At 37.7% G+C, this 26,967-nt stretch overlaps 2 protein-coding genes across 2 annotated transcripts; both read right to left on the reverse strand.

Annotated features, from left to right (window-relative positions):
- Positions 1 to 798: 798 nt before the first annotated feature.
- On the reverse strand, positions 799 to 4,457 carry LOC130591305 (receptor protein-tyrosine kinase CEPR1). The gene is made up of 2 exons (XM_057394463.1): positions 1,784 to 4,457; positions 799 to 1,473 (listed from the first exon to the last, which is right to left on the reverse strand). Exons 1-2 carry the CDS (start codon positions 4,263 to 4,265, stop codon positions 1,079 to 1,081), a joined length of 2,877 nt encoding a protein of 958 aa, XP_057250446.1. The 5' UTR covers positions 4,266 to 4,457; the 3' UTR covers positions 799 to 1,078.
- Positions 4,458 to 22,252: 17,795 nt separating this feature from the next.
- LOC104884798 (receptor protein-tyrosine kinase CEPR1) lies at positions 22,253 to 25,015 on the reverse strand. Its single transcript, XM_010669494.4, has one exon. The coding sequence runs from the start codon at positions 24,743 to 24,745 to the stop codon at positions 22,898 to 22,900; it is 1,848 nt and encodes a 615-aa protein (XP_010667796.1). The 5' UTR covers positions 24,746 to 25,015; the 3' UTR covers positions 22,253 to 22,897.
- Positions 25,016 to 26,967: the final 1,952 nt, after the last annotated feature.

A 26,967-nucleotide genomic window follows, 5' to 3' on the forward strand; every position in this document is an offset into this window, starting at 1 on the left:
CTAACTATGGCTTATCAGGAGACAATTTAGAGGGCGACGGAATACATGAAAAGGAGGAAGCATTAGTAAATTTTTTCCCCTTCTCACGAGCCTGGTAAGAGGTAATGCTGCTCACTCACTTGGACTACCCCAAAACCCTTTAAAAGCAGTGTTCTTGTTGCTGTTGAAGCTTTGGGAATTCAGAGTGATTAGAGAAGTGTGCATGCACATTGCAGCCATACTTGATGCTAAAGGAAGTGTAATATTGTAAGTTTCTAGATTCAGGTCAGAGTGAGTAAACACTTTCTGAAATTAATGTAGCACAAGCTGTTTCTTTTAGCTTTTATAAACATCTACAGTACTTTAAGAAATGCAAGCAAGTGACTTGTACTACTATATTAATATTATTACTAGACAAGTGAACCAAGTTGAAGAGTGGGGTCTCATGGTCACACTATGTATGGTGAATTATGTTTGTTAGTTTTCTTTAATCCAACATATGCATCTATTTGCAGTTTAAAAGATTATACACCATTAAGAATTCCTTTTTACTGCAGTTTGTGCTTCTCCCTTCATCCTGAATTTTGACAAAGATAATCATCCTCAATAAATCATTTTATTTCATATTAAATACTGGATAACTATTAGCTTAGTTGGTCCCTCCAATTTGAAATTAAACCTTTATGTATTTTTTGATTCAAGAACCCACTTTGATAATTTTCTTTCTTTTGTTTTTCTTTTGGGAAAGCTTCCTTTTCTCTTGTTGTCACTCTCATAAGATAAAGGGGGATAGATAAAAAGAAGAAAAAAACAGAAAACTAAAAGCTAAAGAAATATTTTCCTTTAAGGTTTGTGCAATGCAGATGCTTGCTTTGCTATAAAGTAGTTATATGATTACATTCCCCATATCTTACAAGAGTTCTTTGGATGAAAGGTGGAAAAAGGAAAAGATAGAATCTACCTACTACTTTTACATAAAAGAAATAAATGAGGTCTAATTGTTCCTCATGAAGGGTCTCTGAATGCTCTTGGAGAGACGATGCTTTTTTGTACAGATGCTCTAGTGCTTCACCTTAGACTTCTTTTAATTACTGTATGGTCATAGTTGAAATGTTTTATCTAGCGTTGTGGGATCTAATGTGTCTTTGGTCTTTTTTGTCGACTTGCAAGAATCGAATCTGCATGGGTCAATCTCGCTTAGCAACTGCACAATTTCATTCATAGTTGGTCTTGGGACCGGGGCCCTAGCTGTACAACGAATGGCTATGCGGATCACTTTGATCATATCATCCCTGAACAAACCTGAAATTTGATTGTCCAAGACTTCCATAGCTCCTTCCTTGGTCTTTACCTTGGTAGAAATCCAGTTTATGATGTTCTTGTTCTCACCAAACTCTGCCTCCACTGGCTTTTTCCCTGTAACAAGTTCCATCAACACTACCCCGAAGCTGTAGACATCGCACTTTGTTGTTGCCTTGGATGTATTAGCATAATCTGGAAGAAAGTCAATGTTAGAAGACTATAACAATGTACTGCATGCATAGATTTTTTATAGTACCAGATATCAAACTTGAAACTACAATATATCGTATATTAACCTTGGAAAGCTTTAAACTGATGCGATATTATTGATTTAGTAGCAGTAGATTTTGAATGGTGACTTGAAAATTATCACATGCAGTTTATATGGGCTTAAGTGACATTCAGAACAAAATATTCATGTGTTACTTCGTTGGATTAAAAAACAGTTATTCCCCCTTCCCCCTCCCCTTATCAAATGGCAATTATTAGCATCTGAACGTACCAGGATCCATGTAGCCATAAGTGCCTGCAATGAGAGTATGACTTGAATCTTTGCCAACCTTGGATTGCAGGACCTTGGCCACACCAAAGTCCGCTACCTTGGGCTGGAAATCAACATCAAGGAGGATATTGGAGGACTTGATGTCTCTGTGTACAATCGGGGGGAGCAGATCATGATGCAGGTAAGCTAAACCCTGTGCAACTCCTAAGGCAATTTGGTGACGGGTTGGCCAATCCGACAGGATCTTTCCTTTGTGTAGGGCATCCCAGAGGTTTCCATTTGGCATATACTCATAAACCAGCAAGCTACAATCAAAACTTGACAAATAGCAGTACAGCTTCACGATGTTTTTGTGCCTTATGTTTCCTAGAGTCTGAACTTCTGTCTCGAGTTCCTTGTCTGGGAAGAGTTGGTCCTTTGAGATGTTGTCCTTTGTGTTCGGACTCCATAGCTTCTTCACTGCAACAATATCCCCACTGCTTAGCCCAATTCTATACACAGTTCCTGATCCTCCATGACCAAGTATGTTCTTGTCAACCATGGCTTCTAAGATCTCACGTTGATTAAAGCTTATTCGATGGAAGCTTTTAAGATCATAGGAGCAGAAAGATGATGACATGGTCTCGTCATGTCCTATCAACGATCTTCCTTTGCTTAACCATCGTTTAAGGAACAATACAGCTCCAACTAAGAGGAGAATCACTGAGGCCACTATTACCCACATTAGGTTCATCCTCTTCTGCTTGTAATCCTGTGGACAAAGTGGGAATCTTCTATCTGATGAATTTGTGTATGCTGTCACACAGAGCCCTGGATTTCCTATGAAACTTTCTTCCAGGCCATCTTTAATAAGTGAGAGAGGAATTGGACCATAAAGATGATTGTTTGAGAAGTCAACAGAGTTGGGAATTAATTGTGATAGACTCTGAGGGAGATTCCCTGTCAATTGGTTGCATGACAGATCAAGGAGATTTAGAGATTTTAGTTCAGCTAGTGAATCTGGGATGGAAGAAGTGAGCTTGTTGCTTCGTAACAATAAAAGATTTAGCTTCTTGAGGTTACCAATTTCAGTAGGTATAGGGCCAGATAAAAAATTGTTGCTTAGATCAAGTTTTACTAAACTGACTGCTCCAGCTATCTCAGGAGGCAGAGCCCCTGAGATTTTGTTACTCTGAGCAAAGAATTCTGATAGGTTCTTAGCATTTCCAATAAACGGGGATATAGGACCCGTCAATTGATTAAAAGCCAAATCGATAACGGAAACATGGGGAAGACCAAAAAGTCCTTGTGGTACAGAGCCCATTAACTGGTTGTTGCTAACACGAAAACGTACAAGTGATGTGCATTTTGCATAATTATCAGGTATCTCTCCGGTAAACTTATTAGACAGTACAAGAAAGTACAGGAGTTTACCTCCCCTGCAGATTTCTGGTGGCAATTTTCCAGTTAGTTGATTCTCTGACAAGTCCAACAGCAACATTGTTGACGACTTCCCTAGATTTTTTGGTACCACACCTGTCAGATAGTTGTCATAGATGGATAAGTAACTCAAAGAATCTGAGTCTCCCAAGGCAGATGGAATTTCTCCTGTGAGGCTGTTGTTGTAAAACTGTAAGCCCCGGAGCTTGGGAAGACGGCATATAGAATCTGGTATTCTTCCTGTCAATTTGTTCACTGACATATCCAGATCTATCAGCTCTTTTAGATTACCCAACTCTTCTGGTATGTTACCTGTGAGCAAATTATAGTAAAGCATGAGGGACCTCAGGTTCTTCAGCTTTCCTAGCTCAGGTGGAATATGACCATGTAGGTAGTTCCCACTGAGTTCAAGATCAACAAGAGATGACATGTTTCCTATGGATGGTAAGATTCGACCCTGAACCTTTGTTGAGGATAGTACCAGGGTCCTAACCCTTGTCAATCGTGTGATGTTCTCTGGAAGTTCCCAGTAGTTCAGGTTGGTATTTTCGTTAAAGTTTATGACTTCAAGATTGGTGAGGTTCATGATGGACATAGGGAAATCTCCATCGAACAAATTGTATGACAAGTCCAGAGCGCGAAGAGACTTCATAGAGGAAAAATTCGGCAGTTTGCCACTGAGATATGAGGAACTCATGTTCAGCACTTCCAAGAGAGAGCAATTGATGATGCCATCTGGAACAGGGCCTGGAAATGTGTTGTTGCTAGTATCCAGCACTCGCAGCTCAGGTAGGTAAGAACACACATAAGGTGGAAGTGAGCCTTTAACTAACCAGCCTGAAATATTGAGTTTCGTGACTTGGCCTTGAATATTACAGGTGATTCCAGTGTAGTTACAATATGAGTTCCCTCCATTGCCACTCCAATAAGACAAGGCGTGACCTGAAAGAGATTTTTTCATGAGGGTAAAATATTGAGACTGCTTATTGCTTGTGGCTTGGAGAGAATTAAGGAATGAAAGACATAATATGAAAGAAGAGAAGCAGAAAAATCGAAAAGCCATGATTTGGCCTTGGTGGATGAATTTGGGAAACAGAAAGGAGAAGTATTGGTTTAATATGGTTGTTACAGGTGAAGGAGCAGAGAAGAGAATATGTATATAGCTAACATGATTGAGGAGATTACTGAGTGAAGTAGTAACGAGATTTGAAGGAAAAAGAAGGTTCTTTCAGTACTAATCACTGGCACTACTGAAGAAAGAGAGGGGGTACATATTTAGCATAAAGAGGCTTTATGCTGTGCCCACTAAGTTATGTAGAGAATAAGATTTTGTACGTGCTTTGCGCCCATAAAATGTACGAATTCCTTTGTAATTGTAAAAACTTAATAACTGTTTGATGTTCTGAATTTCTGATTAATCAGGACCACTTGATACATAATCTCTTTCCTAGATGCCCTCATTATACTTCAGTATTATTTTAAAATATTCCCAATTGAAAGCTGTTTACCTTCAGATAAATGATGTTTACTGTCATGGTTATCATCCCAGAACTGATCGTTCCCATTTACAGGCTTACCTAAGTACTTTTTAGTTTGAAATCTTCATCAAAGATTGGACTTCGAGTCTAGTGTGCTGAGCTAAATTGACAAAATCTTTACTTGGCATTTCATATGTTAATCTTTCTAATTGACTTGATTTATGTTAGCTATTTTACTTCACTCTTGTACTTGGTGTTGACCTCTATGCTATTTTGTTTTAGGTTTTGTGTTTGCTTAATATTCTGGATGCAGGATGATGGTTTTTGCATTATGGGCGTCCCTCTTCTATTTTACAGGTAAATTAATTAGTAATTTTGATATAGTTTTCTACTAATCACAATGTAAAGATAAAATACTATTATGCAACTAGCACATTGTTTGAGCTATCAGCACTATGCTTTGCTTTCCTGTTGTTTGTTAACTTAATAATTTGTTGTTATGTTAAAGAAATCTTCTAGTGCTTCTTAGTCCCCACCTTAGCAGATTGATATGCTCTTGCATGAGATTAAATAAGTAGTCATATAGTTGATAGTATCTTAGTTTATTTGCTGATTCTTAATGGTTTTCCAACCGTCTGCATATAAAACATGTGTCAGGCGTAACATCTTTAGCTACTTTTGGCAGGAAAAAGCATAATGACTTATTTAACATTATGGAGAAATCATTCTAGGGATCTGTAGCCAAAGTGCCCTGTCTCTGGGAAATTCATGAAGAATCATAAACTATGTTACTCGGACTCATGTCTTCATCTGAGACAAAGTATGTCCAGACTATCAAGCTTTATCATTTTACACCATAATCAAGTAATCCAGAGTTTTATGTCAAGAATTAGATAACCAGGAGCCGACTCCGTTGCTAAGATGTGTACAAATTGGGATGAACTCCCTAATGTAAATAGGTGATTACCCCTTCCCCCTAATTATTGTCAAAACTTGTTCTTGGAAGATTATAATAGGCTTTTTGCCATGACTTTTTAATTTAATGCTACTCCTTGCTCACCCGAAAACAAAGAAGTGATATTTATGGGTTTTAAGGAGAAACTACTGAAGTATAACAGTGATAAAAGATTCTTTTACCTTCAGCAAAAGCGGTATCTAAAAAAAAAAAAGAAAAAGGTTTGAGCTCATAATAATCTAATGCAAATGATGAATCAGTGTGGTTGAACATATTAGATATATATTATTGAGAAGAGCATATGTCGAGGTTTATGACTTGTATCGAACTTTTAGATTCTAACTAACATGGTTATAAATTGGCTGTGGAACATTCTCTTTATTTCCATTGGAGAAAGCTGAGAAAGTTTAACTTTCTGAGTTGTCTTGATTGTTATTGACATTCATCTCAACCGTGATGAGCCAGGTATTGGTGATATTACCTTTTCTTTTTGTTTGTTTCTTTTCTTGATCTTTTGGTTTTGGCTTTGTTTTCCCTTGTTGTTACAGAACATGGTGGCACTGACGGAACAACCTTTAAAATACTGGAATTTAAGAATATGGCAGTAAAGGTCACTACTACAACCAGTCTACCTGGATGACTTTAGTTTCATAAGCTCCATAATGAAAATAAGCATGAAGGTTTGTCAAAGTATCCGGGACTTCCTTAAGTTAGAAATAGGCATAAAGGTTTTTTTTGTTACTTTTCAGTTTTGTAGTCTTTCCGTATTAACTAATACTTTGTCATTTTATTTGATTTTTATTTTCAACAGTAGGTCTGCTCTTTTCATTAATGCACTCAGTATACAAGATAGAAGACATGAGTAAAACATAGGGTTATGTCACCAAAACTTTCTCATCCAAACAGAATCTAAAACCTGGCATCTAAAAAATCTATCACAAATCTGGAACAAGATATTCTCCCCCCTTCCCTTTATATTTTTAGTAAATGCTTCCACCAACTATTCTTTATTTAGTTCTTAGCCGTTATGAATTGGATTATAAGTTTATAACTTTGTGATTGTTTAACTTACTTACTAAGCTACACTACACAAAAACGGGCCTTGATGGGGAAAGCCCATAAAAGTTTGTGAGCCCAAAAGCTAGAATCTCATGCTCAAGCTGGATGTTCTTAATGATATAGTGGAATGTTAATCAAATAAAGATGCCCACTCATACTGGGTAATGGTTATTGATTTTGACAGCTAGAAATTCCTGCAATCTGACATAGAAATCTTATTCTCTGGAAAAATTTGTTTGATTATGTGAACTTTCTAAGAAGCTCTTGAGATTGGTTCCAGGTAGAGTATTTTTAGTTAGTTTAAGTTGGTTTTGCAAGCAGGGATGGGAAGCAAGTTTGAACCAAAAATTAGAAGAAAACTTGCTAAAATTATTTGGCAAGTTTTAGCCTAAGTGAAGTTTATGTTGATTTACTCACTAGTGGATAAAGCTTTTGGCTTTTAATTACACTGTGCTGAAATAATTGTATTTTTGGAACTATTTTATACTTGAATGCTGTATAGTAGTATTGCGAAGTGTTGCAAGCGAAGAGAATTGTTAGTGCAATATTCTTTCCAGTAGCTGGTTCTATTTATTTTGTTGCCTTCATTCAGTATGACATAGAAGAGGTGTTTCACAAATCGGTGTTTCACAAATCGGTGTATACTTCTTACTAGGAATGGCTTCATGATGATGTGTTATGTTTTAGGTGCTCAGTGAAACAATATTTCTGTGACTGAAGCAATAAGATTGCATAAACTTGAGACTTTCTAGCCAATAATTAGTGTTATTGGTTATAGATTAGCTTCTATCATGTCGCTATTTGATTAAGTATAATGAATTAAGTTTGAGTGTTTAGCTGTTACAAATTGTGGCTTTAATTTTGATTTTTGTTTTCTGCTTAACATTCTAGATGAAGTATTGTGAAACATGCCTTCAGGCATAAGTTTATAACTGTATATTTGACATCTTGATTACTCTCTATTTGCATTTTTGTTGGAGAGTTCAGCACCTCAGAAAGCAGATGGAATTTTATAGGTTATTACTTGGTGGCTGATTCTTTTTTTTTGGCATCAACTTGGTGGCTGATTAAAAACTTCTGATTGAGAACTAGAGATTAGGGAAAGTAGAGGCTACATGTCAAGTCTCGAAAGGCCGCACACCCATTATTTACCCCTATTGTATAATGCATTAAACAAAAAATTCATATTGAATTGTCAAGTCATTGTCATATATTATAGAAAAAACTTCTTTATTGTCTATCTGTTTCCTGTTAAGCCTCTCATGTCTTTACAGAATAATTGATGTTGGAGCTTGCATTTTTGTTAGTGTGATTCGACTTGATCACCTTTCTATATAATAATTAATTTCTTTTATTTGATGGACTGAGTTATGATGCACTCTCAGTGGAAGAGGCATCATATGTATGGTAATGGTTAAAGATGTATGACTGTGATTGTATCAGTGTAATATTGATTAAAAGGTAGTTCTGTAAGATAAAAGCTCCTTTTTAGGGTGAAATCAGTGATTGAATTATAATTTTGGTGACGAACACCATGCTAGCACTGAAACATAAAATTCCTCTTCACAATGGAAATAGTAGTTTAATAATTATACATGTATCTTTTTCCTTGTTTTACCCAACTGAAAATTCTTTTCCCAAAAAAATCTTCAAGTAGTGTCTTGAGGAATAGATTCTTCCAATAATAGCTTAAGGCTGATAATTGATCGGACGATGTCTAAGGTTTGAGCATCTTGTGCAGAGTAAATTCTAGGAAGTTTGTTACTTATTTTATTTGAAAACGCCGTATTATGTCTTTCTGTAAAATCCTGATAATGTATTAATTACTTGAATATATTCTTGATGTCGAAATGTGTTGGTTTTTGTGGATAATTGTGTTATTGCTTGCATCTCTGTTTTGGCAGTCTACAGAATAAACTAGTGCACAAATTGGTTCTTTTTTATTGTGGCAGAACTTTATCCAATTGCTATTTGTTATGTACTATACAAAATACACCAGGTTCCTTTTCTTTTTTCTGACATAATTATCTTGCTGACGTGTCTCTTAAGGGTATCTGTGTAAGGCAAATGAACCATCGTGGTGCAGAAGGATGTGAAATTACAAATGAAGCAGGTAGCTCCCATATCATTCTACAGTTCTAGCCTTCTAGGTGAGTGACTCAAAGGTTTTTAACTGAGGACTTTTCGCTATTGTGGCATTTGTGACTGTTATCTTCCTAATGTTTTTCTCAGACTGCAATAGCTTGTGTGATCTTGGGTTTTGAACTGCTGCTGGACTCGAAATAGACACAACCTAAACTGTTAAGCTAATATCAATTTTGGTAAAATCACAGAAAATATTTGCTGTTTATCAGGCCAAATAATTATTCTGAGTACTAAATGGCAACCAACATGTACAATAAATGATTAATTTGTTAATGAACAAGGGGCACTTATTTGTTTTTGTTTTATTGTGTTCTTTTTTAGGAGATCAAATTGATCGTACCTCTTGGTTATGTTTTGAGAAACAGTTTTCTAAGCTTCTTGTAGAATAAGGTGTAGTATTAAGTGCGGCACGGAAGCCAAATAAGATTATAACTTAGAGGACCCCAATGATAATATGTTTCGAGGATAATAGTTTGAAGATGCTGGCTATAGCCTAAGTAGTCTGAACTTTGTCTTAACCTAAGAATTTTGTCCCCAACTATTTGACTTTACCAAGGCCCTGTTCTTTTGGGAAAAGTTTCAGTTCAATTTAGTCCATAGTTCAAAAATGTGGTTTTGGTCACGATCGTGGTAACTGTCATGGTGATGCGGGAAAGGGGATGATGCGGTTGTCATATAGCCAAATACCGGCTCAGACCATGAGATATCACTTGAACTCGCCTAAAACGTGGTTTTTTTTTACTCGATGATACGAGAAGTATCGGTTTAGTAGATTTGAAAACTTTTACGACACGGGCGATACGATACGATGTAACCTTGTTTTGACTCTATGCTTCAATCCCGTCCAATTCAGCTTGTTTCAGTTCAGTTTAATTCAACTCAACTCTGCTCAGTCCAGTTGAGCTCGTTTCAGCTCAGCTCATAATATTATATATTATTTTTTGTTATTATTATTATTATTATTGTTATTGTTATTGTTATTGTTATTGTTATTGTTATTGTTATTGTTATTGCTATTGCTATTGCTATTGTTATTGCTATTGCTATTGCTATTGCTATTGTTGCTGTTGTTGCTGCTGCTGTTGTTGCTGCTGCTGCTGTTGTTATTGTTATTATTATTATTGTTGTTGTTGCTGCAGCTGCTGCTGCTGACAACTTCCTGTTTCGAGGCGACACTACAGAGTACAGACTACAGTCCCTTTGTTGGTTGATATCTGGAGGTGCTAGGTTTGAATTCTCAATTGCTTATCTGATTGGAACCTTTAGCATATATTGTTTGAAGTTTTAAGGTTTCAATCATATCTGCTGTGCAAATAATATAGAGCTATCAAGATGAGTTTTTAAACACATTAAGAGCTGAAAGATTTTTGTGAATTTTGGTAGAATTATATGCATCATCTACATTTATAGCAGATTTAAATCCTCATTGCATCGCATTTACTCTGCTTGGATAAATTAATAGTAATATTACTTTCATTAAAGTTCATGCTGAACTGCTGGGTGAAGTGAATAAACTGATATCCAAGGTTGTTGCATTTGACTTTTTAAGTTTTAACCTCCCTTTTTGTCTTGACATTGGAATTCTACGACTGCTGTGTAATACCCTTTTGTTATTAGGGAAGGAGAATACCAGTTCATAATTGTTATGCACTTTATTTTTTGCTCATTAGTTTTTTGATTATATACTCAACAACAAATGTTATATTCATTATACATAATCAAAAATGTTGTATATAAAACCTTACTGTTTCTGCTAAGAAATTGAGGATGATCATAGGTGTTGGTGTGTGCTGAGAGACTTGATGTAGGCCCCAAGAAGGTATGTCTGAGCTCCGTTGTCCGTACGTCGGAATCCTGCAAAACAAGGTTAGCCTACCCCGGGGGTGGTCCCGGGATCGCCTCTCCGACGCTCAAGTCAGTTGATGATTGAGGTAGAGAGAGAAAGAGATCAATGTAGAGAGAGATGCTCTCGTTTTTGTAGCCTAGAATTGCGTACCTTTGTCTGATGAGACAACCCCTATTTATAGAGGAGAGGAGCCCCAATGAATGAGGGTATTTTAGTCATCTCCAGCTGGTGGAGGATTTGCTTCCCTAGAGGTAGGGGTATTTTAGTAACTTTGCCATAGGTGGGCTGGTCCAAGAAATGGGCCCAAACAATTAGCCCCACGCCAAGTGATCGGAGTGGAAATCACCATTTTTAGTGCGGTTGATTGGCGGAATAAGCTGATTACACTTTTGCCGATATTGAGCGGGACCCAAGAATCTTCTGGCGCTAAGATTAACCAAGCACGGGGGTCTCGCAGGTGCCCTTGAGGTTGGCCGAGCGAGTACCCTCGTTGCTGGCCGAGCAGGTGCTGACCAAGGCTGGCGGAGCAAGTGCTGGCCGAGGCTGGCCGAGCAAGTGCTGGCCGAGCCACTACCCTGTCCGAGCAAGTGCTGGCCGAGGCTGGCCGAGCAAGCTTCTTTTGCCGAGCTGGTCCCTTGGCCGAGCAAGCTTCTTGTGGCCGAGCAGGTGGACTAGGTGCGAGGTTGGCCGAGCAAGCTTCTTGTGCCGAGCTGCTCCCTTGGCCGAGCAAGCTTCTTGTGGCCGAGCAGGTGGACTAGGTGCGAGGCTGGCCGAGCAAGCTTCTTGTGCCGAGCTGCTCCCTTGGCCGAGCAAGCTTCTTGTGGCCGAGCAGGTGGACTAGGTGCGAGGCTGGCCGACCGGGTACGAGGCTGGCCGACCGGGTACGAGGCTGGCCGACCGGGTGCCAGGATGGTCGAGTGGTTTCATAGTCCGACCCACTCCTTTGACCGACCCATTCTCTTAGCCAACCTGCTGCCGTGACCGAACGAGCCTCATGACCGACCCACTCCTTCAGCCGAGTGATTTATGTCCGAGCAGCTTCATGGCCGATGACTCTCTTAGCCGACCAGCTTCATGGCCGACCAGCTTCATGGCCGAGCAGCTCTATGGCCGAGTATCTCCATGGTCGAGCAGCTCCATGGCCGAGTTTCCTGGCCGACCAGATAAACCGGGTCGAACCGAGGGGGTTCCCTTGAGGCTGGCCGAGCTGATGTTCGAGGGAGCTGGTGTCCGCGATTTGCCGAGCGGGTGCTCGAAGCTTGCCAACAAGGTCGAGCGGGGGCATTGACCGAGTGGCTGAGCAGGGGCCATGGCCAAGCGGGCTGGACGTCGCTCGGATGATGGGCTAATGAGCTCCATGCTGTCCGAGTGGGTGTCAATGAAGTACTTAGCCTTAATTTGGCTAAGTATGAGAGTGACTCGTCAAAGGAGAGAGGGTCTCCTAGTGGCCGAGCGGGTTTCCAATAAGCCGAGATGGTCGGACGCCGCTCGGATGATGGGCTAATGAGCCCCATGCTGTCCGAGTGGGTGAATTTGTTTGCACGCTCGACTCGGGAGGCTAATGAGCCCCATGTTTGTCCGAGGAGGTGACTTTGTTTGCACGATCGACTCGGGAGGCTAATGAGCCCCATGTTTGCCGAGGAGGTGAATTTGTTTGCACGCTCGACTCGGGAGGCTAATGAGCCCCATGTTTGTCCGAGGAGGTGAATTTGTTTGCACGCTCGACTCGGGAGGCTAATGAGCCCCATGTTTGGCCGAGGAGGTGATTTGTTTGCACTTAACTATTTGCTAAGTGGTAGGTACTCTGCCTAGCCGAGGAGGTACCGCGAGATGCACGCTCTACTCGGGAGGCTAATGAGCCTCATGTTTGGCCGAAGAGGTGACTTTGTTTGCACGCTCGACTCGGGAGGCTAATGAGCCCCATGTTTGGCCGAGGAGGTGAATTTGTTTGCACGCTCGACTCGGGAGGCTAATGAGCCCCATGTTTGTCCGAGGAGGTGAATTTGTTTGCACGCTCGACTCGGGAGGCTAATGAGCCCCATGTTTGGCCGAGGAGGTGATTTTGTTTGCACTTAGCTATTTTCGCTAAGTGGTAGGGTACTCCTGGCCTAGCCGAGGAGGTACCGCGAGATGTGCTTGACTCGGGAGGCTACTGAGCCCCATGTTTGGCCGAGGAGGTCTTGCGACGCTACTCGACTCCCGAGTAGGTCCAGTCGTTGATACTTGGCTATATTTCGGCTAAGTTGGTTAGGACGCTCCTCTTATGACTGAGGAGGTGCCAATGAACGAGCTTCCCGATCCAGGAGGGCTTTGCTAGCCCCATGCTTCTCGAGGAGGTCTTCTAACGCTACTCAGATCCCGAGTAGGTTCAATTGTTGATAATTAGCCGTTTTTCGACTAAGTTAGTCGGGGGAGGCTTCTCCATATTTGAGTGCCGTTGGAGAAGTTTTTGTTCAGGAGATGACGAACATCATCGCACCTCCATCAAGTGTATATCATTTGACCAGCTAAGGCGTTCAAGCAATTAGCCCCACGCTGGATGATAGGGTAGCATCATTCCTTCCCAAGGCGATCGTCCAGCGGAAAACGAGGGATCCATGTTCCTGGGGGACCCTGGTGGGCCCGGGAGGGGGGTGAAACGCCCTCGAATTTTTGCAAAGTATATGCTTGCCCGAGCAGCTCCCTTGGCCGAGATTGTGCCCCGCTTCAAGTTATGTGCACGACTGAGTGGCCGACCGGGTCCCTGTCCGAGCAGGTATCAGTGAATTACTTAGCCTCAATTTGGCCTAAGTATAAGGGCGGCTCGACGAAGGGGAGAGGGCCTCCTATCAGCTGAGCGGGTCGGATGCCACTCGGATAAGGGACTAATGAGCCACATGCCGTCCGAGTGGGCGCCAATTTAAGTGCTTAGCTTGAATGAGTATGCCGCTAAGTATGAGTGACTCAGCAAAGGAGAAGGGGTCTCCTAGTGACCGAGCGGGTCCAGATATGGAGGATATGGGTCGATTTGAGCTTCGCCCTTTTGACGTCATGAATGCTCCGGTATGTTGTACTTAGCCATTTTTGGCTATGTTAGTGAGATTTCCCCCTCCTGACCGAGGAGGTGTCATGGCGAAATTCTAGCCTTTTGAGCCTCCTTTTGCTCGCCTCTATTGGCTTGATAGTTTTAGTTTTGCTGGACTGATCCGGGTGATGCAAGGCTTTTGATAGTGTGCCTTTGAAGTTAGGATAAATTTCTCATAAGTTTAGGCATCTGAGGCCGAGTAGATGCCTCGGCTGAGCAAGCACCCATGGATGAATGGGTACATCGAAGGAGCAGGTACCGTTGATGAGTTGGTGCCTTTGATGATGAATAGGCACATCTGGCTGAGTGGGTACCTTAAATGAGTAGACCTTGTCAATGAGTCGATGTTTTTTGATGAATAGGCCCCTCTAGCTGAACTACGGGCCTGTTCTCCCCAGCTTATTTTCAGTTCAGTTCAGTTCAGTTCAGTTCAGCTCTAATAAGTTCAATTCAGTTCAGTTCAGCTCCAATAAGTTCAGTTCAGTTCAGTTCAGCTCCAATAAGTTCAGTTCAGTTCAGTTCAGTTCAGCTCTATTCTTTTATAACCATTTTGTTAAATATTATTATTATTATTATGTTGGTATAATTTATTTTACTAATTACTATTATTATTATTATTATTATTATTATTATTATTATTTAAATATATATCATTACTATTAAGTATTATTATTATTATTATTATTGTTGTTGTTGTTGTTTCTATATATTTTTTTTATTATAGCTTTACTAATTATTATTACTATTATTATTAGGAGGAACATGGTTTAGGTCAAAGCACAAATAAACCCACTTTTTTTAGCCCATAAACCAATCAAATCGCGTCAAGACGGTTTATGATGTAATTTTCGCGGTCCAACCCAATCATTATTTTTATTACTAAATATTTTTAAATTATTAAATCTAATTATTAAAATAGTAATATTAATTTACTTCTTAGATATTATTGTTATTATATATCATCGTCAAGTATTAATATATTAATACATATAATATAAAATAATTATTATTAATTATCATTACTATCATTAATTATTATTATTATTAATTTATGATTATTAATATTATTTATTTATAACTATCATTTAAAGATATTCAAAATACTACTATTATTATTATTCATTATTATTACTTATCATTATAATTATTATTTAATATTCATATTATTATTGTTTAAAATATTATTTATATATTTATTACATTCAATTTATTTCAATGTAATATAATTCAATTCAATTTAATTCAATTCAATTCAGTTCAGTTCAGTTCAGTTCAGTTCAGTTCAGTTCAGCTCTGATAAGTTCAGTTCAGTTCAGTTCAGCTCCGATAAGTTCAGTTCAGTTCAGTTCAGCTTTGATAAGTTCAGTTCAGTTCAGCTGTTTTATGCCGAAGAGAACAGGCCCTACATCATAAATTCGAGGGTGCCACTGCTTATTCTGGAGAGGTTTTACGGTTCTGAGTCACCACACCCCTTGTTCAGGTCAGTCTTATGGGTTGTGTTCTTCAATAGAACCTCTTCCGAGTGATAACAGGTTTTGCCCTTTGAGGGTTAACACGGTCCTTCCCTCTATTTAGGCCCTAGCCGGTTAGGCTGACCATCTCAGGAAGGACGAATGATCTCCTCTCGACGAGTGGAGACCATACACATTCGACTTTGCTGGAGAGTTTGTTGAAGATGAGATGCCATCAAGGTGACGTTTGTTGCAGTCATGGGCATTGGGTCAGCTACTCATATCTGACCTGATGCTGAGGGGTTACCGACTCCGTAGTGGATTTTCCATTGGGGTGGAATCCTCGTCATTCGGATAGAGGGATAGCACCATAGGTGCATATAGGATGCTTGAGCTCTCCAGGAACGGTTGGCTTAGGAGCATGTCTTCATGGTTGGGGCCATTGCTGAGCAGCAATGAGGTGAGTTTTGCTGAGTAGCAACAAGGTGAATCTTGCTGAGTGGTGGCGAAGTAACTTCTTGTACTATCCCCACAGACGGCGCCAAACTGTTTCTGCTAAGAAATTGAGGATGATCATAGGTGTTGGTGTGTGCTGAGAGACTTGATGTAGGCCCCAAGAAGGTATGTCTGAGCTCCGTTGTCCGTACGTCGGAATCCTGCAAAACAAGGTTAGCCTACCCCGGGGGTGGTCCCGGGATCGCCTCTCCGACGCTCAAGTCAGTTGATGATTGAGGTAGAGAGAGAAAGAGATCAATGTAGAGAGAGATGCTCTCGTTTTTGTAGCCTAGAATTGCGTACCTTTGTCTGATGAGACAACCCCTATTTATAGAGGAGAAGAGCCCCAATGAATGAGGGTATTTTAGTCATCTCCAGCTGGTGGAGGATTTGTTTCCCTAGAGGTAGGGGTATTTTAGTAACTTTGCCATAGGTGGGCTGGTCCAAGAAATGGGCCCAAACACTTACTATCACCATCTGTCCATAATCTATTAGCTATATTGATAACTTGGTTTCAATATACAACATTTGAGACTGAAAATACAGCTAAAAAAATGTTAGTATGTCGTAGATTCCAAATTCGATCTGCAGCTTGAGGCTGCTTACATAAGTTTTAACCCAAGTTTTCATTTTCTTTGCTTGATAGAGTTAATTTGTACCTTAAGATTCTTGAGGTGGGAAATCAAAAAATTTCAACGATTTGGAGATGAAGAAAACAGAAAGAATTTATGTTTACTTTTCCAGAGTCTTGGATGATAATTGTTTTATCAGTCTCGTTGACACCGGAAAAGAGACCCCTCTAGAAAACGTTGATTTGAATTAGAAGTAGGATGCAACCAGATCCCTTAGGAACACTCGAGCAAAGAACGCACTGGTAGCAAAGCGTGATTTATGCACTAGGATGCACATTGTATAAGGACAACAAATATCAAGTAGAGTTAGAGGAATGAGGGGCACCAAAGAGTCTAAAGAATCATAGCATCCAAAATCATAACTTTGTCCTTTGGGGGTAAATGAGGTTGAGAAGAAAATCTTTCTTCCACTTTTTGTCATCTGGACTCTACCAAAGAAACCGATACTACTTTCATTGAATGCCATGAAGATAGGTTGGTATTGTTTTCCAAACTTGATATGCATTTTTTCCATTCCTATTAAAATATATTAAGAAAAATTCAACATTTAAAAGGTACAAATATAATAATGTGGACACTTTAAATATGATTAAAAGTTGGTTGAGATGGTAATTGTATCATGTATAATAATAAGATGTCATGGTTTCAAATCTTGTTTCAAGTTAATTTAACTTTTATTAATTGACATGACTTATGTACACATTGGACAATTCTAGTTAAATAATAATAGACATGTTACTTTCAATGGCTGATCATCCACAGTCTGTAGGAAAGTCTCAAAGATTTAGCTTCACTTGCTTGATCTACACCAAAAACCTAGTGTTGCTGATAACTTGTAGGAATTGTTTGGGTTCAATTACCTTTTTTTTATCGCATACTTCATCTGTTTAGAAATAGTTGTACCATTTCTATTTTGTGCACTATTCACATCTTACACTTAGATTGTCTGTGGTGATTTATATTTTAGGAAAAACATAGTCATCAGGATCTTGTTAGATTTGTCTCGATGTAAATTTTATTAAAATAAACTTTCTATAATTTTTACTTATTGATAATTAAAGATATTAATGGTTGAAATCATATATCGACATGTGTGAAAGTTAGAAATGGTGCAACTATGTCTAAACAGAGGAAGTAATTTTTTTTATTTTTTTTATTTTTTTTTTTACCTTTTGTAGATTTTAACTATCATTCATGCTTCTAAATTATTGATATTGCTACCTTTTGTCGGCATCTGTCATAATACCCGTTGCGTGGGGACACTTTTTAGTTTCTCTTTCCCAATTCTTTGGAACTATCCCTCGATTTTTTCTTATAAACCCATCCTTCCGTCTTCATAGGTCATTTCTCCAATTAATCTTCAAACATTTTCCATAAACAATAATTGGGTATTTTTTAGGAAATTTGGACTTATCTAGGAGAAATAATCATCCATTTCTGTCAATCAAGGTAAGATTATCTTTAAATTTTGTAAATTAGGGTTCTTAGCAAATTGGGGATTTTGAAAATTGAGGGTTTTAAGAAATTAGGCTTTACAAAATTACAACTGTGACTGAAATTTGTCTACTGCATTGTTGTTTAGCTAAATTTGAGCTTATGTTACATATAGGGCAATGACATCCTCCTCAACTCTTTCCCTTGATAGCAAGAAAGTTAAGTGCCATAACGGTACTCCAATGGCCATTTTAAAGGCTTGCACAAGGAGAGTAAAGAAGATGACTCGTCTTTTAAAGGGAATGAATAGGAACAAGGAGAGAAAAGCGAAGGAAGGTGGCTTTACTGTTAGAATTTGCAAAATTCACAAGAGAGTAGAATGGTCATTTCATGTTTTTGATAGTGTCTCTATCAAAAGGTAGCATTATCAATAATTTGGAAATATCAAAGGTAGTCAAATCTACAAAAAATACTCCTTTCCTCTTAGAATATCTTTATATTTTTTTTTTTATCTGTTCCAGAATTTTTTTTTTAGACTTTTATTTTGGGATATGACCTACTATTATTTTAATTATTCTACCTTATAACTATTGGTGCATACTCTCTCTCTTCTAAATAAAATAGGAAAAATTGATAGCAACAGTCCTAATTTTAGGCGTTCCGCCATTTTCAGTCCCAACTAAAGATTATTTCTGAGCGATCCTAACTCCTAACTATTTATCATTTTTGCCAAAATTGGTCCTAGGTAACTTCTTACCTGTTTAACAGGTTAAAATTTTTTAAATTTTTTTTTAATCCTTCTTCCTTTCTCTCTCTCCTATCTTCTTCCTCCCCTGCTACCCCTTCCCCTCCCACCCCTGAAATCCCATTGATCCTCTCCTGCAATGAACGCCGGAGAGGTCGGAGCGGGCATCGAGAGGCGTGAGAGTTGTGCCAAGGGGTCTGCCTCCAAGCAACCTTCCCATCACTCCCAGCACCAGGCCCGTCTCGAACTATATAGAGGCCCTGTGCGATCTCGTATTTGAAGAATTTAATAATGTAATAGCTCATCCATACTTCACATAATCATATTATGAAAAAAAAGTTCAAATAAGTAGATAAACTGTTTCTTTTTACTACTTGAACTCTCTCTATTTTGGGGCCCTCACAATTAACGGGCCCTGTTCCATAGAACATGTTGAACATGCTAAAAGCCGCCCCTGCCCAGCACTAATCTTAGTGCCAGAAACAACAAGCTCCAAGCACCACAAATCCGGCTTCTTGGACCATAAAACAAACCCACCCACTTCACCACCATGCCTCATTCCGTTAAGCTTCACAACTTTATTGGTATTCAATTTCGGGTTATGCACAGACAAACTCAAAAACCCAAAAAAAAAATTTAAAAAAAGATTTTTTTTCATTGATGCATTTCACCGAACAATTCATGTGCAAACAAGAACCCAACAACACAGAACAAACAAATTATGGGATTGTAAGAACTCACAATTGGGTGATGTTTGATGCATTTGTTAACTTTATGATATGAAGGAATTCGAAGAGGAATCAATGGAGCACCACGAAACAAGAAAAAATATTTGGTAAAAACTCAGCAAGCCAAAGCAATGATTCTGAGTTGAACAAGAAAAAAGCAATGCTTTGGCTTGCTGAGTTTTTAACAAATGAATATGGAGCACCAATTACACCAAGAAACAAGAAAAAAACAAAGAAACAGAGAAAACATAGAAGAAACAAGAAAAAAACAGAGAGAGAAAAATAAAGGAAAGAAGGAGGATGGGGCTTCGGGGTGGGCTCTGTGGCAGGGAGGAGCGAGAAAGAGGAGGAGGAAGTGGAGGAAGTGGCAGGGAGGAGAGAGAAAAAGGAGGAAGAAGGACATGGTGAAGGGAGGAGGAAGAAAGAGGTGGAGGAGGAAGAAGAAACAAATTCTGGCGGAAAAAAAAACTCATTTTACCTACTGTAACAGGTCATTAACCTGTTGGGACCAATTTCAGCAAAAATGATATATAGTTAGGACCGCTCAGAAATAATCTTTAGTTGGGACTGAAAATGGTGGAACGTCCATAGTTGAGATTGTTCCTATCAATTTTTCCAATAAAATAATACCATTCTTATTGCCTACTAACTCTAATCATGACTTACAATCTCTCTCTTTAAAATAAAATAATACTACTTTGACTACTACTAACTTTTATCAAATCTACTTTTTAATAAAATAACAATTGAACTTAACCTCCTTGAACACCTGTTTGTACTCCCTACATACACTCAAAGCATAGGAGTTGATATCAGTATGCATCATATCCTGATTTATAAGAGTTATAGCCTCTTTACATTCCCAGCAGATCAAAACATACTCAACCTTCTTAGAAACCGCTATACTCATGCCATGAATTATTGCAAGAAGTTCCATCATTTTAATGTCCAAGCTATAAATTTTCTTTTGGAAGCCTACCACTCAATCACCCGATTTCGAACGCATACAACCCCCAATTCCCGCAAGTACTACATGGGAGATGAAGGAGGCATCGACATGAAGGATTGACCAATGATCGGGGAGAAATTGCTAGAGCAATCCAATTCCATGCTCATCTTCCTACACAATTCGGGGGTGATTGTTTACTTGCTGCCACCTATCTTATCAATCTTCTTCCTAGTTATGTTCTTCAGTGGAAGACTCCTTATGAAGCATTAATGAATAAACCGCCTACCTATGCTCATTTGAGAACTATAGGTTGTCTATGTTATCCAGCTCTTAAAACTCTTGACAAGTTTGCTCCTAAGGCTACAAGATGTATATTACTTGGCTATCCTTATGCTCAAAAAGGGTATAAGTTGTTTGAATTGGAAACTCATAAAATCATTCTTAGTAGAGATGTCGTTTTCATGGAAGATCAATTTCCTTTCAAGACTTCTATTGTTACTTCCCAAAACATACAATGGCAGGTCACTTACTGGTTTTTGCATTTTTCTTGGAGATTTTTTAATCTCTTGGAAGACTAAGAAACAAAAGGTTGTTTCCAAAAGCTCTACAGAAGCTGAATATAGGTCTATGAGTCAGACCACTAGTGAAGTAGTATGGATTGAAGGTTTATTACAGGATCTTCAAATTCATGTGCCTACTCCTATCACTTTATTTTGTGATAACAAGTCAGCTCAATACATAGCAGAGAACATTGTTTTTCAAGAAAGAACAAAAATCTGAAGTTGGATTGTCATTATATTAGAGAGCATGTGGATTTCAAGTTTATTTCTTTGAGTCATGTTCAATCTTCCTTACAACTTACAGATGTGATGACTAAACCTTTGGCAGCTGATCAGCATAACTTTCTATCTACCAAGATTGGACTGTTTACTCATCCACCACCTAGTCCATCTTGAGGGGAGGCTGTTAAGATTATAATTAATTTATAAAGTTAGTTTTCTCAATGTACAACTGTCATAGTTAGTTAGAGTTTGTTATTCACTCTTTGTATATATAGAAACTTTCTGTTATCTTTGTAATAGGAGCTTAACAGATAATACATTCTACAGATTTCTTTTGTCTCCTAAATTCTCTCTTTCTCTCTCTAAGTTCATCATCAGATGATGATGAAAATCATCAGACAGAACCTTGGTTCCCAATACTGAACCCAGATTTGGGCTCCTTGGATGAACCAAGGTCCATCAGCAAGTATGGCTGTTCTTTTTTAAATGTTTGGACAGTTGACAACATAAAACCCTTTGCCAATGACGATGAATTCAATTTCTCCAGCCAACTGCCATAATTTGACCAAGTGGGCCTTTAGAAAATCACAAGAGAAGGACCGGCCAACAACCTTACAGATTATGGCATTGCTCCATGGTTTACTTAGATTCGAATATTCTTCAGCAGAAATTGGAACAAACACTTGGTTATTTTGAAGAAAAGGGGGGATACCTTGGTGGGAATTGACTGGATTATTTCCACTTCAGCTACTTTTGTGCCCTGGGATGATTGGGCTACAAACTCGACAACAATCAAGGGCAGGGACCGGGCTGAGTCTTTGATTTGGGCATGATTCTCTGCAACCTTGCGCTCTGTGAGGGCTGGTTGAGGGAGGGATGAACATTTTGTTTGAGGGGCTAAAGGTTTATCTCTCTCTAGGATTTTCTCTCTCAATAATGCTCCTATAGAAGGCTCCGTTTTAAACTATACTCACACAGTATTTTCAAGGCAGCTTTGTCTAATGCAGTGAACCTCTGTCTTCTAACATGACAAGAACAAACATGTGCAAATTGACTGCATTTTGTCCAAGGCTAAAGTCAATCAAGGGGTTATCAAGCCTTAATATGTGTCTTCTTAAGATCAAGATAGCTAGCAGACGCTCTCACCAAGTCTCTGTAAGTATACCAAATTACCAACATCATCACTTGCTTACCAAGGTGACCTCGTCTCTCACCTCAATCTAAGCTTCTGAGGAGCGAAGAAGGTCATGGACCTTAGTCTATTAATTTATGGTAGTTTTTGGCCCATTCAGTCCAGTATTAAGTAATTTTCTGTTTGTAACTTGTATGCTTCAGTAGCTTGAGAATTGTCATCTTTTGTCTTGTTGCTTGTACTACTTTTTGGGATTTCTAGGAAAAGTGTTTAATGTCATAGTAATTAGGGGAAAGAATGTGTAGCAGTATTGTCATTGCACCAACCAATTGCACCAACCAAGAAATAGAGATATCATCTTGTGCTGCTCTTTTCTCTGTGAACCTTTAAAAAACTTTGACTAGCCTGGAAATCAACAGGGTTTAACCCCAACACTTTATTGTGTGAAGGCATTTTTCATGGCTGCACTTTTTAATGTATAGAAAGGTATGTACATTACTTTAATGGCAAGATGATCCTAAAGCTCATTATTGCCGAGGGCTACCGTGGTCATATCCTATGTGAACATTTTCTGTTCGTATCAATAACAAAATAGTATGTTGAACATTAAAGTAGTGTATTAAATTACAAATGTTTTATATTGTAACTCACTATATCATTGCTTTAATATGGGTAATAGATGGTGATATATTGATTGGTTTTCATATACTACTTTTTTATTCAACATACAACTTCTTTTTGTTGAATATAATATTGCAAATTGATCTAACAAAAAATATTCATATTGAATGGCCTAGTACCTACTTCTTTTTTCTTGAGCAGAGTTTTAGGAACACTACAACTGCAAGTAGTAGCACAACTATAGCTAAGGCCACTGTCACCCATATCCAAATCAAGCGTTTCTGCTTGTGAGTTTGTGGACAAAGTGGGAAGTTTCTATATGATGGATATGTATGTGCAGGAACACAAAGCCTTGGATTACCTGAAAAGCTGTCTGCCAATTCTCCTGTAATTAGTGGGCCTGGAATAGGACCAACAAGGTGATTGTTTGACAAATTAATGGTGTGGGGAAGAAGTTTAGATAGACTGTCAGGGATGTTCCCTGTCAACTGGTTGTTTGAGAGGTCGAGAACATTTAGTGACATAAGCTGGGACAGTAAGTCTGGAATGGAGGAAGTGAAATTGTTGTCACGTAACAATAAGAGATTTAGCTTCTTGAGTTTACTGAGTTCAGCTGGTATAGGGCCAGATAGAGAATTGTTGCTTAGATCAATTTTCACCAAATTGACTACTTCTGAAATCTCAGGTGGCAGAATTCCTGATATTTTGTTGTTTTGAATATAAAACTCTGACATATTTTTTGCCTTCGCAATTGCTCTAGGTATGGTTCCAATCATTTGATTGTCAGCCAAATCAATTATATTTGCCTTGGGCAGACTAAGAATTCCTTCAGGTACAGAACCAACCAACCGGTTGTTGCTGACACGAAAACGTACAAGTGATGTGCACTCTGCATAAGTTTCAGGTATCTTGCCAGTGAACATGTTCGAAAGAGCAAGAAAGTATGATAGTTTACCTCCTCTACAGATATCTGATGGTAGTTCACCCGAGAAGTGATTCTCCGACAAGTCTATTGCGACCATTGGTGATGAATTCCCAAGATTTTGGGGAATCTTGCCTGTCAAAAAGTTCTCATACACAGATAATATGCTCAAAGTAGTTGAGTTCCCCAGAACAACTGGAATTTCTCCTGTGAGGCTGTTATTATAAAGCTGCAAGCCTTGAAGTTTGGGAAGACGACATAAGGATTCTGGGATTTTCCCTGTCAATAAGTTGACTGACATGTCTATATCTGTAAGCTCTGCTAAATTTCCCAACTCTTCGGGTATTTTGCCACTCAGCTCATTGTAGTAAAGCATGAGATACTTGAGGTTCTTCAGCATCCCTAGCTCTGGAGGAATCTGACCCTTCAGAAAATTCCCACTTAGTTCGAGATCAACAAGGGATGTCATGTTGCCTAGGGACGGAAGAATGCTTCCCTGAAGTATGGTTGTTGACAGAACCAACTCTTTAAGCCTCACCAACCGAGTGATGTTTTCTGGAAGTTCCCACGGATTGAAATGATCACACTCATTGAAGTTTATCACCTCCAGATTGGAGAGTTTTGTAATCGACAGTGGGAAGTCTCCACTGAATTTATTAAGCGACAAGTCCAAAATCCGGAGTGATTTCATGCCAGAGAAGTTTGGCAACCTCCCACTGAGGAATAAATTATTCATGATGAGAACTTCCATAGTCGAGCAGTTAATGATGCCTTGTGGAAAACTGCCAGTGATATCATTTCTACTAATATCAAGAAATCTCAGCTCTGGTAGGTAGGAGCACACATCTGCAGGAAACGAGCCTTTCAGAGATTGTCCTGTAAGATTCATCTTTATAACATGGCCTTGAATATTGCAGGTTATTCCAGTGTAATTGCAGTATGAGCTCTCTGCCTGTGCACTCCATTGGGATAAGGCGTTACCTGAGAGCGAGCTTTTCATGAGGGTGAAATACTGTGACTGCTTATCAACTGTGGCTCCAAGATAGTTGATGAGTGAAAGCAATAATACGACAGATGATAAGCGGAAAAAAGGCTGAAGAGCCATGGTGGGATGAAAGGAACTGAGAAGAAATCAGAGAGGATTTCTGCTTATTTACTTTTTTTTGCAGGTGAAGGGAGGGACATACATGATAAAAGTGCAGGTGTTATTTCCATGCTATTCATACACTCATTGATCCACTTATGAAGCATAAAAATGGTTTATGCTATGCCCACTAACACTTGTAAACATAACACAGTAATAATCTCTTCTCTTTATTGAGCTATCATACTTTATATGACATTATTTTTCTCCCTTTGATTGATTTTATGTTTGAAAATTTGGGACCCAAAGTGTGAAGAAGAGGATGCAGCATTTGAATTGGACTAAACGAAAGCCACTTAAGTTAAAAGAGTTGGAAATCTAAGATTCATGTCTAGTAGCATTAAAGTTACTTTAATCTCAAGATATACAAATAATAATTCATAATGGAGCTAGCATATCTTTAGTAGTCCTTGTCCAACGTGACGAAATTTTATTTTTTAGTGCCAAAAAACCCTCTTCTTTCAAACAATTATAGGGAAGAGTGATTTTCGTTATATTTTTTTTTCAGAATTCATGAGGTTTTTTAAACAAATCAAAGGATCATATACTCTTTCCATTTAATTTACAAACAGAATTCATGGGGTTTCTTAAACAAATCAAAGGATCATATACCATGTTCATAACAAAGTGATTTTGTTACTAAGAAATTTCTTTTTTTTTTTTTTTACGGATACTAGGGAAATTGATTTTGCATAAAAAAATGGTTACATTTATATTTCGTTGTGACACTTTAACTTTTAAGTTGTCAATCCATTCCTTCAACCATTAAAATCGATAATTTTTATTTATAATAATTCTAAATATGTAATGTTATAAAAATTTACAATGAGACTAATCCAATAATATTTTATATAATAATTTTATCAAGAAATGTAAGTATAATTGTATGGTGAAAATTAGTTTAAGAATAATGCAAAAGTTAGTGTTGTTAGTTGTAACTAGTAGTAAAAAACATAGAACACGTCCCTTCAAAAAAAAAAAAAAAAAAAAATAGAACACTTCCCTTCAAAAAAAAAAAAAAAAAAAATAGAACACGTTTTTGTTTAGAATGATAATGATCACAAAGAAAAGGATAGATGCTCCATTATTTTACATGTATAAGTAGGACTGTACAAAAATCGGGAATGATACTGGAATTTGGACCGGATCGAATCAAAGATTTTGCTTCGGTCCTTGATCAATAGTATACTCTGATTTTGGGTTTCCGAACCAGTGGATATGAATTTCTATATTTTTTAGTAAAAAAAAAATTTTAAAGATAAAAAAGTTTAAAAATTAAAAAGCCAAAAACCTACTATTATTACTTTTAGGATTATTTTTGTTAAAATTATTAAATTTAATGTATCTAATTTATAAGTATCTTTAAACCAAATAAATAAATAAATAAATAAATAAATAAATAAATATATATATATATATATAATATATATATATATATATATATATATATATATATATATATATATATATATATATATATATATATATATATATATATATATATATATATATATATATATATATATATATATATATATAGGTTTAAGTTCATATGAGAACCACCCTTATGGTGACAACCACTCATTTTACAAAGATTGATCATTTGATAACTTTTTTGCTCATTTTTTGTTATAATTATTTTATGGTTTTGCTCATTTAACAATTTTGTGCTCATTTATCAACGTTTTTACTCATTTTACGTTTTGTTCATTTTACTTTTTTTTCTCATTGAACTTTTTTATGCTCATTTTAGGAAGTTTTTGCTCATTTTAAGTGGTTCTCACGATTTTCACCATAAGAGGGTTCTCACTAGAATCCAACCCTATATATATATATAATATATATATATATATATATATATATATATATATATATATATATATATATATATATATATATATATATATATACAGTGGCGGAGCCAGGATTGTTAATCAGGGGTAGCATAAAAGAACTACTAAATAGTGGTTCATCATTATGCTGAAACATAATTCACGTTTAATTCTTATAACTCTTTTTTTTAAATATGGTACAACACTATTATAGGAAATTATTTCGGATGACTAGAAGTTGGTCCATTTACAACTTTGACACCCCATATTTAACATTTAACATTTACTGATAATATCTTATTAACACCATGAATCATTTATTAATAAGGGTATTAACTTATCTCTATTATA

The sequence above is a fragment of the Beta vulgaris genome, chromosome 1, assembly GCF_026745355.1.
Source record: "Beta vulgaris subsp. vulgaris cultivar EL10 chromosome 1, EL10.2, whole genome shotgun sequence".
Classification (NCBI taxonomy): Eukaryota; Viridiplantae; Streptophyta; class Magnoliopsida; order Caryophyllales; family Amaranthaceae; genus Beta; species Beta vulgaris.

Coding starts and splice junctions, on each gene's coding strand:
- LOC130591305 (XM_057394463.1), bottom strand. CDS start 4,265: ATGGCTTTTCGATTTTTCTGCTTCTCTTCTTTCATATTATGTCTTTCA. Junction 1,474..1,783: donor TTATGGCTACATGGATCCTG/GTACGTTCAGAT, acceptor ACTTTCTTCCAG/ATTATGCTAATACATCCAAG.
- LOC104884798 (XM_010669494.4), bottom strand. CDS start 24,745: ATGGCTCTTCAGCCTTTTTTCCGCTTATCATCTGTCGTATTATTGCTT.